The sequence below is a fragment of the Gobius niger genome (assembly GCF_951799975.1).
Source record: "Gobius niger genome assembly, chromosome: 9".
NCBI classification, from domain to species: Eukaryota; Metazoa; Chordata; class Actinopteri; order Gobiiformes; family Gobiidae; genus Gobius; species Gobius niger.
Window position 1 is genome coordinate 29,595,865 of NC_136860.1, and position 14,963 is coordinate 29,610,827.

Below are 14,963 nucleotides of genomic sequence, written 5' to 3' on the forward strand. Positions count from 1 at the left end.
GGTGATCTTGGATATCACTTGAATCTTCCTGAAGTTGTACTGTCAGGAAGAAGACCAGTTTGTTTACAGAAATTTGTCAGGAAATGGTTCTGCTTTCGCTGCTATAAAACTGAACAATGTCCTGCATTGTCTTGTGTGTTTCAGCTCTTCTTTTTGGAGGAGCGGAGGAAGCAGTGCCTGGAGGACCTGGCCACGCTCATTCAGAAGATCTACAGAGGCTGGAAGTGCCGCACACACTTCCTGCTGCTCAAACAGAGTCAGATCACAGTGGCAGCCTGGTACCGAAGATATGCGGTAAGTGTAGTCATAACAATAATAGCAGACTAGCACAATAGCGTAGACGTACAACGGTGGCACCCAATTGGAAAAATATAACGCAAAACCAGGGTAGAGGATTAGACCAGGGTTAACCCAGGTTAACCCAGGACTGATAACTGCAAACCTGAACTGAATGGATCAAAACAAGTCTATTGCAAAATCAAGAACTGGCTGAGTTATACCAGTTCTATCCTGAATACATGCGAGAAAAAGAACAAGGTTTGAACCCAGGCAGGTCAAAAGTAGAACTCGAAACCTGGACTAAACCAGGGGCTAACCAAGCACAGGCTAAAATAATACTCATCAAGAGCTAAGCCAGGTCTGTCAGAGCTAAGGTTGGGTACTGTTAAACGATACCAGTATGGTATTGGCAAAACAGTTTAGGTACTTCTGGTATCAGAAAAATAAAAAAATATATATCTTTAGAGACCAAGTTTGGATGCCTGTTGGGTCCAGGCACTGCTTTAAAAGAAGTCAAATAAAGGATGCATGATTAAAATAGTATTTTATGGAATACATTTACGTTATTGTTCTGTTTTCTGGTTCTAAATGACAAATATTTTAGTATAGGTATCAAAAAAGCATCGTTCAGGTATTGTGAACCAAGTAATAATAATAATAATAATGCATTGGTTTTATATAGCGCTTTTCTGGACACTCAAAGACGCTTTACATTGCACTATTCATTCCCTCTATACTCGGTGGTGGTAAGCTACTATTGTTGCCACAGCTGCCCTGGGGTAGACTGACGGAAGTATCATTAAAGTGCCTGCATTGAAAAAAAATTATAATGGTACGCAGCCCTAATCAGAGCTAAACTACTAACCAGACCAGGGTGCTGCATTACAAAGCTGGTTGAACTGGATAAGTCTCTTTTGCCCAGATAAACAAACAGATAAACGGACATGAGCGTCTCTAGATTAGCGATGCTACAGAGAGGGTTGTGAATTGGATCTTGCAACACAATGTCACTACTTAATGAAATCTTTGGCACATTGATGTCAAGAAGGGAATTCCCACTCTTGGCACTTCCTCCTTTCTCCATCTCCTCTCCTTGCTCTCCTCTGCACACCGACAGAGTTTTGAAGAATTGGATTCACTTTTCTGATTGGTGGTTTTGTCTTAAATGGAAATGCGCTAAGGGCCTGTTACTGTAGAGATCTACCCCGATAGTGGTCTAGCTTCATAGTTCCAGCTTCTCAATAGACGCTCCTCTGGACTATAAAAGCATTGATGTATCTTGCAAAAGAGCTGCATTGGTGATACATTGCGGAACCTTGCTATGTACTACCTATATCTTCTTTTCTTGTGTGTGACAGCAACAAAAGAAGTACAAGAGGATCAAAAGTGCTACCACAATGGTTCAGTCCTACACCAGGGGATGGCAGGTAAGCGCACATTCCTATAAATTATACATGTTAAGATACAACCTTAAAACAAAAAATCATGACCAAAGCAAACCATGTGGCTTTTATGTGTGTTGTGACTAGGCTCGCAAACTCCTGAGAGAACTGAAGTATCAAAAGCGATGTAAAGAGGCAGTGACCACAATTGCAGCGTTCTGGCACGGCACACAGGTACTGAACAGACGAGGGATATCAAAGGGGGGAGTATAAGCCTGGGAAAAAGCAGCACGCTTGCTTTGATACAGGCCTTGTTATTCGCAGTGTTTAAAGAACAGCCTTGTCTTGAAGTCTCAAAAGCACTTTGTTTCATTGTATAAAAACCTGTTTGTCAGCAGTATTACGATATAAAGATTCAGCACAACATTATGACGACCTGCCTATCAGACATAACAGATTGGCTCATTTCCCTAGGACATACTTAACAACATTATATTTATTAAACACTTAACCACCGCCTTAAGCAAGTGCCTTTTCTCCAGTTTGGCTTTACACAAATCGAAAAGCTTCTTTAAAAAAGTGTCAAAGTAGTGACTATAAAACAAGAACGAAAAACGAAAAGCAACAATAACAAAAATTCAACAAAAACATGACAAAAGAGTGACGACAAAAACACGTAATATGTGACAAAAAAGTGGCGACAATGCAACAAAAAAGTTTGCGATCGGTTTTGTTGGTCTTAGCTTTCAAATGAGGTGTTACACTGTTGCTCTCCAGTTGAGAAGCTTTTAGATTTGGGTAAGGGGGGTAAGAGGTTAAAGGCCTTATACCTGACACCCAAAAGTTATTTTATAAAATGAAATAAGAAATAAAACACATTTTATTCTACTACAAGAAAACAAAATCAGGTATAGCACCTTTAATACAGTAGTATGTTTCTTGCTTTGACATGTTTTGTAATGTTATTCAACTTATGTGCGCAGAGATACGCGTTCAACAACTGTCCCTTTGAAAATCTGAACATTTCTTCATAAAAATGCCACTTTTCTGGAGTAAAACTCTAAATAATACTTGCCACCAGCACCAGTATTACATGAAACTAAGTCAAAGTCATCTCGTTTACTGAATCCTGCCACCTCTATTGATCGACACTGACCTCTGCAGACTGGAAGCTGCCCACAAAAGCTGCACCTTTGGAGATGCTCATTCCGAATCCTTACCTTTACTCTTGCTTTCTAACTGATCAACTTTGGAGACAATAATTATGTTACTTCCTGACTATTAACAAGGACCATGTCAAAGAAATCATCCACTCTTGACCGTGCTCATAATGTTCCGCCTAATCTTTGTATTTTCATTTCCCTGTGATCTTTTTCCCTGACTCTATTTGCCGTTCACGTAACTTCACTTTCCTCTCAAAAATCATTCTTTATTCTATCCTCTCTCTCTCTCTCTCTCTCTCAAATCCTCCGCCCCCACTGCCTCCCGCCAGGCCCGAATGGAGTTGAGACGCCTTAAACAAGAAAAGCGGAATAAACGTGCTGTGACAGTAATTTGGGCGTACTGGCAGGGAACCCAGGTATTTGTAGTTTTTAGTTTACAGTTTTAGTCTGTCCCATCATGTTGTCCTGTGTCAGATTTGTCCCGTTCTTTGAAGCAATCCACCCAAGTAGAGTAGCGATCCCTTTGTTGTCCGTAGTCCCACAAATCCTGTTTGTTTGTCACTATTACTGTACTATCAATGTATTTGTGTCCATATTGAGGTCAAAGTACGTGCTTTACAAGGCCATAGTCGTCTACAATGCATTGAATCATTGGAGTGTAAATGTAAATGCAATATGTTCCCTGTTTTTATATATTCATAACATTGCCCTCCAGTTTTAAAGGCTATGATAAAGATAATAGTGATTATCTCTCTTGTACAGAGGTGTCATTATGCAACTGTCATGATCTGTTATGTCTCTGCACCTGAACCCTCAGTAATGTCAGTCATCCATCAAAAAAACACAATTTCTTTTACACCTACTCGCTCTTAAGTATCCTCACCTGCCAATTACTGCCGATGTTCATGTGAAAATAACTACCTCCACCACCGCTCCCATCAGGCCCGGCGAGAGCTTCGTCAGCTGAAGCAGGAGGCCAGGAATAAACATGCCGTGTCGGTCATTTGGGCCGGATGGCAGGGCACCAAGGTATTTAGGAGCCGCTGGTTGTGAACTGCAGTGCTTCTCCGCCTCCATTGAAACCCCCCTTCATGCCATTGTACTCATCCAAAAACACCCATCCGTCTATTTTAGGCAGATGTACCCAAACCCATTCAGTTTCTAACATTCAGTGGGTCCAGGGAGTATTGATGCACCTTTATTTATCCCTGCTATTATGTCTTATGTCACCCAAACGTTTTATTTTTTTAGCTAGTACAGTTAAGTACAGTTAAGTTGTCAGGCCAAGGTGGCCAAAAGTAATTAAAAAAGAAACTGTGGGACGGTAAATATGTAGGACAGTATGTATGAAAAATGAGTTATATTTCAAAGTGTTTAAAGTTTTCCCACATAGACACCATACTGATTTTTATAGTATCGGTCTGCCAGATACTAAAATGGAATAAAAAAGGTCTGACAGCTTTCTGAACCCACTGTTCACTTCAGTATAGTTTTGAAGCACAGGCGACAGGTAGGAGTTTACTAATGACGGTCTTCAGCACTTTAGCATGCCCACACAGGTTTAAGGTTATGGGGTAATTGCCTGTATAATGTATAGGTAAAGCAGAGCTTAATGATGTAGTTTTGACATGGGAAAGTTGAGCCATAAGTCCCACAGTTATTTTTGCTGCCCCATGGGTCCGTCATAGTATGTCACATTTGAATGCCGCCTGCTTTCTCTGCATGATCCTGTTTGCTACAAATGAGTGCATGCCTTTTTCTTTTTGGATTTCTGTAGTCTGTAGATGGGCGCTCCGGCATGACTTCTGTTCCTTCTGTTAACTACAAAACCATTTTATTTCAGAGATTGTCCAGGTAAACGACTTGAAGTGCCTCAGCTTGTGTGAAATGATGAATTACAGTACTGGCAAAAGGAAGTAAAAAAGAATTATTGCTGAATACCTTAAACAAATTATAGAACATCATGAACACTTTTGACAACACCCATCTCTGTCCCAAAACTGGATAGGCACAAAAGGATGTCTAGAGAGGTAAATTACTCGTACAAAGTAGTCGTTAAAGTACCCGAAAGAGCTGTATAGGATTTTGTAGTATGAGCAAGTTCCATAGAATAGTCATAAATATTTAGCTGCAGTGCTTATTATCTAGTCCTTGTTGTCATATATAATTGCTAACATGTTGTATCCCAACCTGACACCAACCTCAGGGTAGTGGAAGCTTTATATTGCATAAAAAAATCAATAAATGAACAATGCATGATCACAAAAGCTTCTGATAGCACAATCCTATCCGGCGGCATCTTTTACATTCAGCTAATAGTCTTCTTCTGTGCTCCTCTTTCGCCTGGTACTGTAATTTTATGTGATCTTGTACAAAAATGCAGCGTACATAATCTCTGCTCCTCTCTTGCTTCACCTGTCCCTGCCCTTCTCTCTGGCCCTCCACGGCACAGGCACGCAGGGAGCTGAGGCGGCTGAAGGAGGAGGCCCGGCGTAGGCACGCGGTCGCTGTCATTTGGGCCTATTGGCAGGGACTCCAGGTACCACCTCGAAACATGCGGATTGCGCCTTCACAGAACATGCCCATCAACCAACTAACTTACCAGCCGGCCTGCAGCCTGCCTTAACATGTTCTTTCTATCCTGTGTCTGCACACTCAGTCATGTCTCATATTGGGATAACCTTAATTTTGGGGAGATGTTATGTAAGCCCCATTGACAACCATTCCTTCTCTGTGGTCCATTTTGACAATTCCACACTTATTCAAAAGCGGTTTTTGGTCTGTGACAGAAGCAGCACCACACCTTTCAAACCTGTCCACTTGTCAAACTCTGTGAATTTTCAATATAGTTGCAAGATAAAAAAAAACTACCTACCGGCTATGCCTTCTTGTCAATCATCCCGTCTTCTCCACGACTTCATCTGCTTGCATCGTCCGTTCTTCCACCAACACTAACCCATTTTCCAGCAGTTGTGCGTCACCTCCACTTGTACATGTTGTAACACTTTTCATTTCTTTTAGAATTTCTTTCTATTTTAGGAGTTGTGTGTCCTGCTTTACGTAATCATCTGTCATCAGCTTGTTTACTGGTTAATCTTCATCATCATAATTGCCACACAGTACACACCGCCGCACCTGTTCACAGCTCAGTTTGTACAATTTAGGTCACTACGATAACCACCACTGACTCTTCACGAATTAAATGAACAATCATTTTAATTATACCATTTCTCACAGCATGGACTTTGCCTTGGCCCTTCCAGGTGTTCAGTGTTTGTAACTAACCATTTGTCTGTTTTTAGCCGCGTCCAAACAGCCATCTTTCATTCAGTGTTGCTCTCTGGCTTTTAACCTCGCATAAGCGTCAGTGTATCTGGCATTAGTGGCTGACTGAATGTGTTTTTGTTTTTGTTTTGTTTAATGTTTTGCTGTAATAGGTGCGCAGAGAGTACAGGAAATTCTTCAGGGCAAACGCGGGAAAGAAGATCTACGACTTTGTCATCCAGCGAATTGTAAGTAGGACTCGCTTTCTAAGAGAATTGATGGCAACACCTCTAGTATTGAACAGTATCACCCCTTTGTGAAAAGATAAAAAACATAAAAACGCCTCATATGAGCTAAGGCTCAGCTCTGTGGGCTCTAACTTTTCATACCACATAAGAAAATGTTTGTTTGCCGGCAATAGTCAAGTGGTTAAGGCTGCTGTATGTATGGTGGATCATTGTTCTGTCTTCAGCATCGTGGGTTTGAGTCCTGACCATAAGAAACCAGACCAATCATGTGTAAACCAGGACTGACGTAAAGGAGGACAAAAACTCTAACTACCAGTTTATGCGGGTCATAAAATAAAAACATGAAATGTCATTAAATGAATTTTGCCAAAATGGACGCCTGAAATGTCATTAAAAAGCATCAACTTGAATGAAAATTGGCATTAATTCTTGGACATTAATGATATTAATCAATTTTGCTGCTTAAAGGGATGATAGAGTTTAAAAATGTTAAAATGAAGCATTTTCCTCCCCCTACATGTTCCAGCAATGTGTATAATGACCTATTCACTACAACTCCCTCTAAAATCCTGCACTGTCAGTCAAAAAGTTGTTAAACTCGTGCATGACGGCACTTCGTACCCAAATTAATATAGAAGCTGCAGTTATGTGTAAGACCTGAGGTGGCAGTAATGAGTGTAACAATGACCAACTTGCATCTAGTCCCTTTAAGTTCAATCAGAAATACAGAAATGATGATCCAAAACACATTCAGCTGCAGTTTTTGCTGAAACTGTACACAATTGTTTCCCTTTTTTGTTTTGTTTGCTAATATTAAGAAAAGAACTATGCACAGATTTATTTTTTTTGTGTCATTGAAAATACCTATATAAACCCTGAACTAATTGCCTTAAAAATGCAAAGTCTAGATCTGTAGAGGAGCCTGAATTCTAAACTTGCAGGTTTTTGATGCATGTGGATTGGCCCAGTAACAGCATGTCGGCTATATGAACATTAATTACATTAACGTTCTACATATTGACGCACACATTAGATAATGTAAAGAAAGTCATGTTAGTTTATTCTTTTAATGTTATTGTTCTGTTTGGAAGTGGTACAAAAGTGGATCTCCCTAACACACTCTTCATATGTGCAGATTCAGAAGTATCTGCTGGGCCTGAGGAGCTCCGTCCCCTCCATGTCCCCGATCGACCGCAGTTGGCCCAGCAGACCACACCTGTTCCTGGACGAGGCCCACACACAGCTGCGCCGCATCTTCCACCTCTGGAGGGTGAGTTACGAAACACAGCGCTTTGAGTTTAATATAACAACTAGCATTTAATTATAGCAACTTAATGAATGGAGTAAAAGGTATTAGTTTGGGGCTTTTTGAAAACAACATAGGCTACTGTTTCATCTTTCTAAGTGAGTAGGGAGTAGAAATGAAAGACACAAAGGTTACTCAAGACTGAAAAAAGGTTTGGACATAGCCATTACAACGGATACAATCAGATGCATTGCCCAGTAATAGAACAAAGCCTTTCATCAAGTGTAGTATAGCTGAAAAAATTAAAATAGGGATTGAAAAGTTTCAGATATAAGCACATGCGTATATACATTTTCAGTCACATATAATCGTTAATTTCTACTTGATCTGTTTTCAATACATCAAACCTTTTTTTTGTAGTGCAAGAAGTACAGGGGCCAGTTCACGGAGGAGAAGAAGGCCGTGTACGAGGAGAAGCTGGAGGCCAGTGAGATCTTCAAGGATAAGAAGGCCCTGTACCCGAGCAGGTGAGAACCGAGAGCTGAAAGCAGCGCAGCAGTGGGGCTGTGGGGCGTGTTGGGCAAAGAGTGAATCAGCCGCTCCACTGTGTACTTATGGGCGGGCACTGTATTAGATTATGTTGAGCAAAGTTTGAGAATGTTTGCTCATGATTCAATATTGCAGAAGCCCAGTCATGCTGTTTTATGTAGACAGTGGAGGGTAGAAAATGCATGTTAAACAATACTTAACCTTTTTATCAGGTAAAGTTTCTTTGTGCCATTGGGTATTGATATCTTTATTATTTTAGCATACTTTGTGCTAAAAGAACAAGTGGTATGTTTTAACTTTTAGGGCCTGATAAAAACGCGCTCTATGATTTTCTTTTTTAAGTCTTGGATACTCACTGTCTAATAGCACCAATATAATTCAAAGTGCTTTACAGTAAAGGAGTGTATTAAAGTAGTACAAAAAAATCCATTGCTTCATCCAACTGTTGGATGAACCTCCTGTCAGCTCAAACCGATTTAAGGTTGCAATGATCTGTCTGTGTTTCCCATAAATACACTGACAACATAATATATTCATAAATTCCTCTGGCCTGCCAGTTTTCTGAAAATTAGATGCTCGCAACTTTTCAGAAAACTGTTTTGATTATAACCTATCCAGAAGCATCAATACACTTATTTCAGAACATGTTTGCAGACGTCTCATCTACAGGGATGTGATAGAACCCCATGGGATTGCAATATTATCTAAATAATTGCAGCATTTACAATCTGCTAATAGCAATTTCAATTCGAGTGCAATCTTGCGGCCCGATGTAATTATAGATAGTTATTGATTTGTTGTTGACAACCAGTCTAAGCAAATTGCCAGCAATCCAAGCATATACTTAATAACCATGCAAGTCATTTACTATTAAAATGTTGTATCACGCTGTGTTTGATCCTGTGTATGATGCTTCTAAACTGTAAAATGTGTCAGTGATGAACTGTGACAGCAGGGGGCACTTTGTGATTTATTTAGGACATTCATGTTTTAGTTGGTACTTCAGAGGGAACTTGTTTGAAAGACAAGAATCAGCAAATTCCAAAACAAAAAAATGGTAAGACTCTATATCTTCTGGTTCATTAAAGGGACTATACAGAGTTTAAAAATGTTAAAACTAAGAATTTTCCTCCCCCTACATGTAACAGCAATGTCCTAATGTGTAGAATGAGCCCAGACCTGTTCACCACAACTGCCTCTAAAGTCACTCAAAAAGTTGTTACTTAGGGTCCGAAGTGCCGTCATGCACATGCTTCATATAAATGGTGCAGTTACACATATGACCTGAGGTGGCAGTAGTGAGTATAAAATGACCAACTTGCATCTAGCACCTTTAACATAAAATATATAATATATGTGGCTCTGAAATGACAACACAGGCACGGCTTCTCAAAGGCTTTACTTGGGTGAATTCAATGCCGTGAAAACTACAGAACATGAAATACAACGCTTTAGACACAGAGTCCAGACACAGGTAGCACATGTGCTAAATAAAATGGCTACCTCGTGGCCGTCTGCCACTTCGGAGGTTCTTGGGCAGATAATATTTCAGTCTTGTGCAAACTAAATTAACACACAATAATTAGAACAATGTACTTTACAGATTTAAAGAATAATTCGGCACAATAATTTCAAAATACCTTGTGATGCTAGCTAACTGCTGCAGATGGCTTTGTCCAAAGTCTTTTGCATGTCTGGGCGATTGCAGGTTCGCAGCCTCTTATACTAAAACTAAAACCTTGCGATGATAGCGGTGTAACAGAAAATAAAATGGCCCTTAATAGCAAAATAAAGACATCTTATTTTATTATTTAAAAACATATTTTCATAACGTGAGCCATAATAATTTTCAACACATTTTTTTTAACCCTTTAAACAAAAATTATCAATGTCTTTAAGTGTAAGTCATTTCAACAACACTTACAAAATACAATTGGAGGTTCACAAACTGGTGACAGATTTTTAGCTCTCTTGTGGCCTAGGAAGTTGTGGCTGTGACTCAGTAAAGATGATTGGAAAGAGCAGTTTTTTTGTGCGTGTGTTAAGGATGTTAAATCCTGGGAAAAACAACCCAGAACAGATAATGGCTTTTGAGGTCATATTTCACTCATATGCCGTTAATTATCCATCTTCAAGGAAGGTGCCCACTGTCATTGTGTCCTTGGGCAAGACACTTCACCCACTTTGCCTCCAGTGTCTGCTTACATTGGTGTATGAATGAGGCTGTGAATGGGTGACTGGTTCCTTGCTGTAAAGCGCTTTAGGCCTAATGAAGGAAGAAAAGCGCTATATAAGTTGAGTCCATTCAAATTCAGTGCTAGAATGAAATGACAAACTGTACATTCATGATTGCTGTAAAAAGTACTTGCATGTAATGGTTTGTAATGCATTTTTATGTGTCTTTTAGTGTGAGCCAGCCATTCAAAGGGGATTACCTGGAGATCACCAAGAACCCCAAGTACCAGAAACTGAACAACGTGGTGGAGGAGAAAGTGCTTCTGGCTGATGTGGTCAACAAGATTAACCGCGCCAATGGGAAGGTAATGGACTATAAATGATACATGCTCCGCAGCGGGGGAAAAAAAACTCTGTAGAATTAACCTCGAAGCAACGATCCGTCGCACAAAGTCAAACGCACAGTCATTAAGTCATTGTTACAGAATCTTGCAGTAATGCTGTTTGACATTTTAACAACAGAGTCTTCTTGGTTCAGCAAGGAGCAGACGTTCGCCAAAAAGGGGATATTTATTATTTAGGTGTATCCTGCTTTATAGATCAAACAGACTATGAGTAATACTAGGCTTCTGTCTCTCTGCATCATTTTGATATGCCAAGCCTGTCCATGTTTGAATAGAATGCGTAAAAGTGATCTTAAAGGGACTAGACGGAGTTTAAAAATGTTAAAATGCAGTATTTTCCTCCCCCTACATGTTTCAACAAATTCCTAATGTGTAAAATGAGCCCAGACATATTCACCACTACTGCCTCTAAAATCCTGCACTGTCACTCAAAAAGGTGTTAATTCGGGTCCAAATTGCCGTCATGCACAAGCTTAATATAGAAGGTGCAGTTACACGTATGACCTGAGGTGGCAGTAGTGAGTATAAAATGGCTAACTTGCATCTAGCCCCTTTAAAGGAATAGGCCACCGTTTTTACAAACTGAGATATGTTCTTACCTTAGCTTTGACGAGTTCGTTAGGACGTGTCTGGTCTTCCCCCGTGCCTTCAATCACGTAAACACAGCGCAGACGGCGTTAGCATTTAGCCTCTCCCTCTCTCCTCTATAGCTCCAAAACAGGTCAAGATAGAAGCTACCAAGCTCTTCCACGTTTTCCCTATTTAAATATGGTTACGTGAAGTGTTACACTACAAAGTATAATTACACAAAATTAAACAATGTGGATTTTCTAAGCGGATAAAAGGGGGAACTATAATGTAAGGCGTAGTAATACCAGGAATAGTTTGGCATCCGCACAGTAAAGTGAAGATTACTGCGCAGTAAAGTGGAGATTACTGCGCGGATTTCGAACTACTCCTGGTATTATTACACCTTACAATATAGTTCCCCCTTTTATCCGCTTAGAAAATCCACATTGTTTAATTTTGTGTATTATACTTTGTAGTGGAACACTTCACGTAACCATATTTAAATAGGGAAAACGTGGAAGAGCTTGGTAGCTTCTATCTTGACCTGTTTTGGAGCTATAGAGGAGAGAGGGAGAGGCTAAATGCTAACGCCGTCTGCCCTGTGTTTACGTGATTGAAGGCACGGGGGAAGACCAGACAGGTCGTATAGAACTCGTCAAAGCTAAGGTAAGAACATATCTCAGTTTGTAAAAACGGTAGCCTATTCCTTTAAGGCTTGTTTTATGCATAAAATGATTTGGTAAATTGGCTGCATTTTTGGGTGCTTCTGTTTTTAATCTTAAAATGGAAAATGATAGGGCAGTTTACTTTACTATAATGTAAATTTCACCTATTATTTGTATATATTATTTGCTGTAACAGAGTATCTAGTAATATACTGAACATGGTGTCTGTTGTGTCTAGGGCACAGCACGGATCTTCCTCTTGACCAAGAAGAACGTGGTTTTGGCCGATCAGAAGACGGGACAGGTCAAAGCCAGCGTCCCGTTACCGGACCTGACCAGTGTGTCAGTCAGCACGCAGAGTGACGGCTTCTTCGCTCTCAAACTCAAAGAGGTAATGGATCCGTGTCCGATTGATGCATCATTGGATTTTGCCAGAGGAAAAGTGATGCTCTGTGAAAGCAGGAGTTCTCAAAAAATCAACTCCATCAAAATATAATGTAATAATCATGAAAAAAAGTTAAACCCACCAATTGAGCATCACTGCGGTAAAACACCTTTTGTAATGTGTTTACACAAACTGGTCTTTTTCAGCTGCTTTCAATAACAAGTAGTGAATTATGTACTTCCTGCTTCCTGGTTTCATTACATTTCATTTTTTTCTTAACCAAAACAAAGTCACTCTGCTTGTAGACTGTAAACAGGAAATCTTGGGTCATGCTGCAATTTGACATTTCCTACTTACTGTCTTTAGAGCATCAGAATAGCATTTTGCTTACCAAACATTTTTGTGATCCTCATTTAACCCCAGAGCCTCACAAGCATCATCCCATCTGTCATATATCTGTATTAGAGGAAAATTATCAATTAATGTTGAAGCATTTGTGCTATTAAAATCTTATTATATGTTTTGGTTTGCCAGTTGTATACTATACTAAATGTAGTAGACATTTTTAGGTACCCTTTGGAGCAGGGTTTACGCAACCATTATTTCAGGATGGCCACATTTTTCTGAAGGCATGAAGTCTGTACATCAAACACCATCATTTTGTAAACTATCTTTTAAATAGTTGCACAGTTTAATCAGATTATACTTGCATACTCTCAGCATCTCATCAACAAAAGAATAAAAGTGAAATAATATTACAAGAAGCATTAAAAACATACATATTTTTATATGGAAAGATGGGTCAAGGACCAAGCTTATTGTTTGGCAATGCGCATCTGACACTTTGGCCTGAAGTCCGTTTACTAAACAATTATGCATCATTATAAGGAGGTAACCTTAAAGCACTTTTTTCTACTTCTAGGGCACGGCATCAGCTGTCAAAGGTGACTTCTTGCTAAGCAGTGAACACTTGATTGAGATTATCACTAAACTACATCGCGTTGGAACCACAGCCGCAGACGTGGAGCAGCTCAACATTGACATTTCTGATGAGTACGTTTGTTTCCTTCTACACAAACCCCTCTATCATGCTAAATCAACAATGTTTTAGGTTTAACTATGCTACAATAGTGTAAACAATCAGAAATATACATGCAGTCCGTCTTCAGCACATAAAACACCAGCCCACACGCAAGTGAACGTCATGCAGTTTCATATCCAAACATCTTAAAACTTTTTTTCTGTTCCCCCAAGTTTTATTTTTGCTTTGTTGCCGCATGAGTGGAAGAGCTAAGGGATTTAAAGTAGTTGTAAAAAGACAAACAAACAAATAAAGCGGTTTACAGTTTCACAACTCAATTTTTCTTTCCTTTTTACGGTCACTCGTATCTGCAAAAATACTGCAACATTAACTATGCATTAGCTGCAAAAACGCATAGCAATTTCCGCCCTGTTGGCATTTCCTAATCTATTTCTTCTGGTGTTTGCAGGTTCCTGGTGCAGTTCAAACAGGACAAAGTGTGCGTGAAATTCATTCAGGGAGCTCCGAAGAACGGCAGCGGCGTGTCGTGCAAACGCAAAAACAACCGACTCCTGGAGGTGTCTGTCCCGACTACAGCTGCTACATCCTAAAAAAAGCCTCACCCCCCTCCCACCCCCTTTGTCCTGTAGATAGGGGGCCATTACAATCCAAACACTTGTATTCTGGCCAGCCTCTGTGTGCCCCAAAGCCCAAACAAGAACTTTATAATAGGCTCGCTGTTTGTTCTCCCCCCTTGTTATCAGATTGCCCCCACTATAGTTGCTGCCATGTGCCACTGTGAGCAAAGGGAAGCCCTTATCTGGGGTTACCAGCCACTTAACGTTCTCGAAACTTCAAAAGGATTCAATACTTTTTTGTTGTTGAAACGACTTGATTTCAGAATATTACAGTTGAGCGCTTTTGGATTGTAGTAATTTATAAACGGATATATCAAGGTATTTTAAGGTAAATCCCACTTGTACTTTTAAGGTGGGTTCAGTTTGAGGCCCAACTTGGAAAAAAGTTATAGAAAAGTAATCCCTGGAAGAGCCCAAGCAGCACAAATAATAATGAAAAAATGTTTTAATAGCCGTGCCACTGCTTACTGCCATTGTGTCCTCGGGCAAAACACTTCACTCTCTTTTCCAGGGTGGAAATGGGGTGATGCGGGAAGCCCTTTTTATTAGTCTACCCCAGTGTTAATTAGGCCTGTCGCGATACCAAAATGTGAAGTTTGATATGTTGATGCAGAAAACTATTACGATAAATGATGTTGAAGAACTTTTAATGTAAACTGACTCTAAAGCTTCGAAATGACAGTGAGGCTTTGTTCGAAAAGTACTTAATCTTTAAATATCCCACCATTAATACAAAATACAATGAGGCACAACTTACTTTGGGTAATCAATAAAGTATTACATTAGAAAAATGTGGAAAAAAATGCAAATAAATGTATAGATGATAAATATCAGGCCCAAAATTTTATTGTTTATCTGTGATTTATTGAATGATATGTCGATATAGTAATTATGATGACAGCTTTACCCCGATCAACTATGGTTACAGCTTACCTCCATCAAGCGTATGGGGTGAATGAGTAATGGCTCACTGA

At 39.8% G+C, this 14,963-nt stretch overlaps 1 protein-coding gene across 2 annotated transcripts in view; it reads left to right on the forward strand.

Moving 5' to 3' along the window:
• Window positions 1–14,368, forward strand: part of myo1b (myosin IB) — an 89,328-nt gene extending 74,960 nt beyond the window's left edge. Inside the window, exons 20-32 of one of the 2 annotated variants that reach the window (XM_079563381.1) lie at window positions 145–294; window positions 1,638–1,706; window positions 1,809–1,895; window positions 3,154–3,240; window positions 3,767–3,853; window positions 5,277–5,363; window positions 6,262–6,336; window positions 7,472–7,606; window positions 8,003–8,109; window positions 10,539–10,671; window positions 12,184–12,336; window positions 13,253–13,383; window positions 13,821–14,368. In XM_079563381.1, the coding sequence (XP_079419507.1) occupies window positions 145–294; window positions 1,638–1,706; window positions 1,809–1,895; window positions 3,154–3,240; window positions 3,767–3,853; window positions 5,277–5,363; window positions 6,262–6,336; window positions 7,472–7,606; window positions 8,003–8,109; window positions 10,539–10,671; window positions 12,184–12,336; window positions 13,253–13,383; window positions 13,821–13,962 (1,443 nt within the window). In that variant the 3' untranslated portion in view covers window positions 13,963–14,368. The remainder of the gene's footprint in view (window positions 1–144; window positions 295–1,637; window positions 1,707–1,808; window positions 1,896–3,153; window positions 3,241–3,766; window positions 3,854–5,276; window positions 5,364–6,261; window positions 6,337–7,471; window positions 7,607–8,002; window positions 8,110–10,538; window positions 10,672–12,183; window positions 12,337–13,252; window positions 13,384–13,820) is intronic. The other variant, XM_079563382.1, reaches the window with a different exon arrangement.
• The last annotated feature ends 595 nt before the right edge of the window (window positions 14,369–14,963 follow it).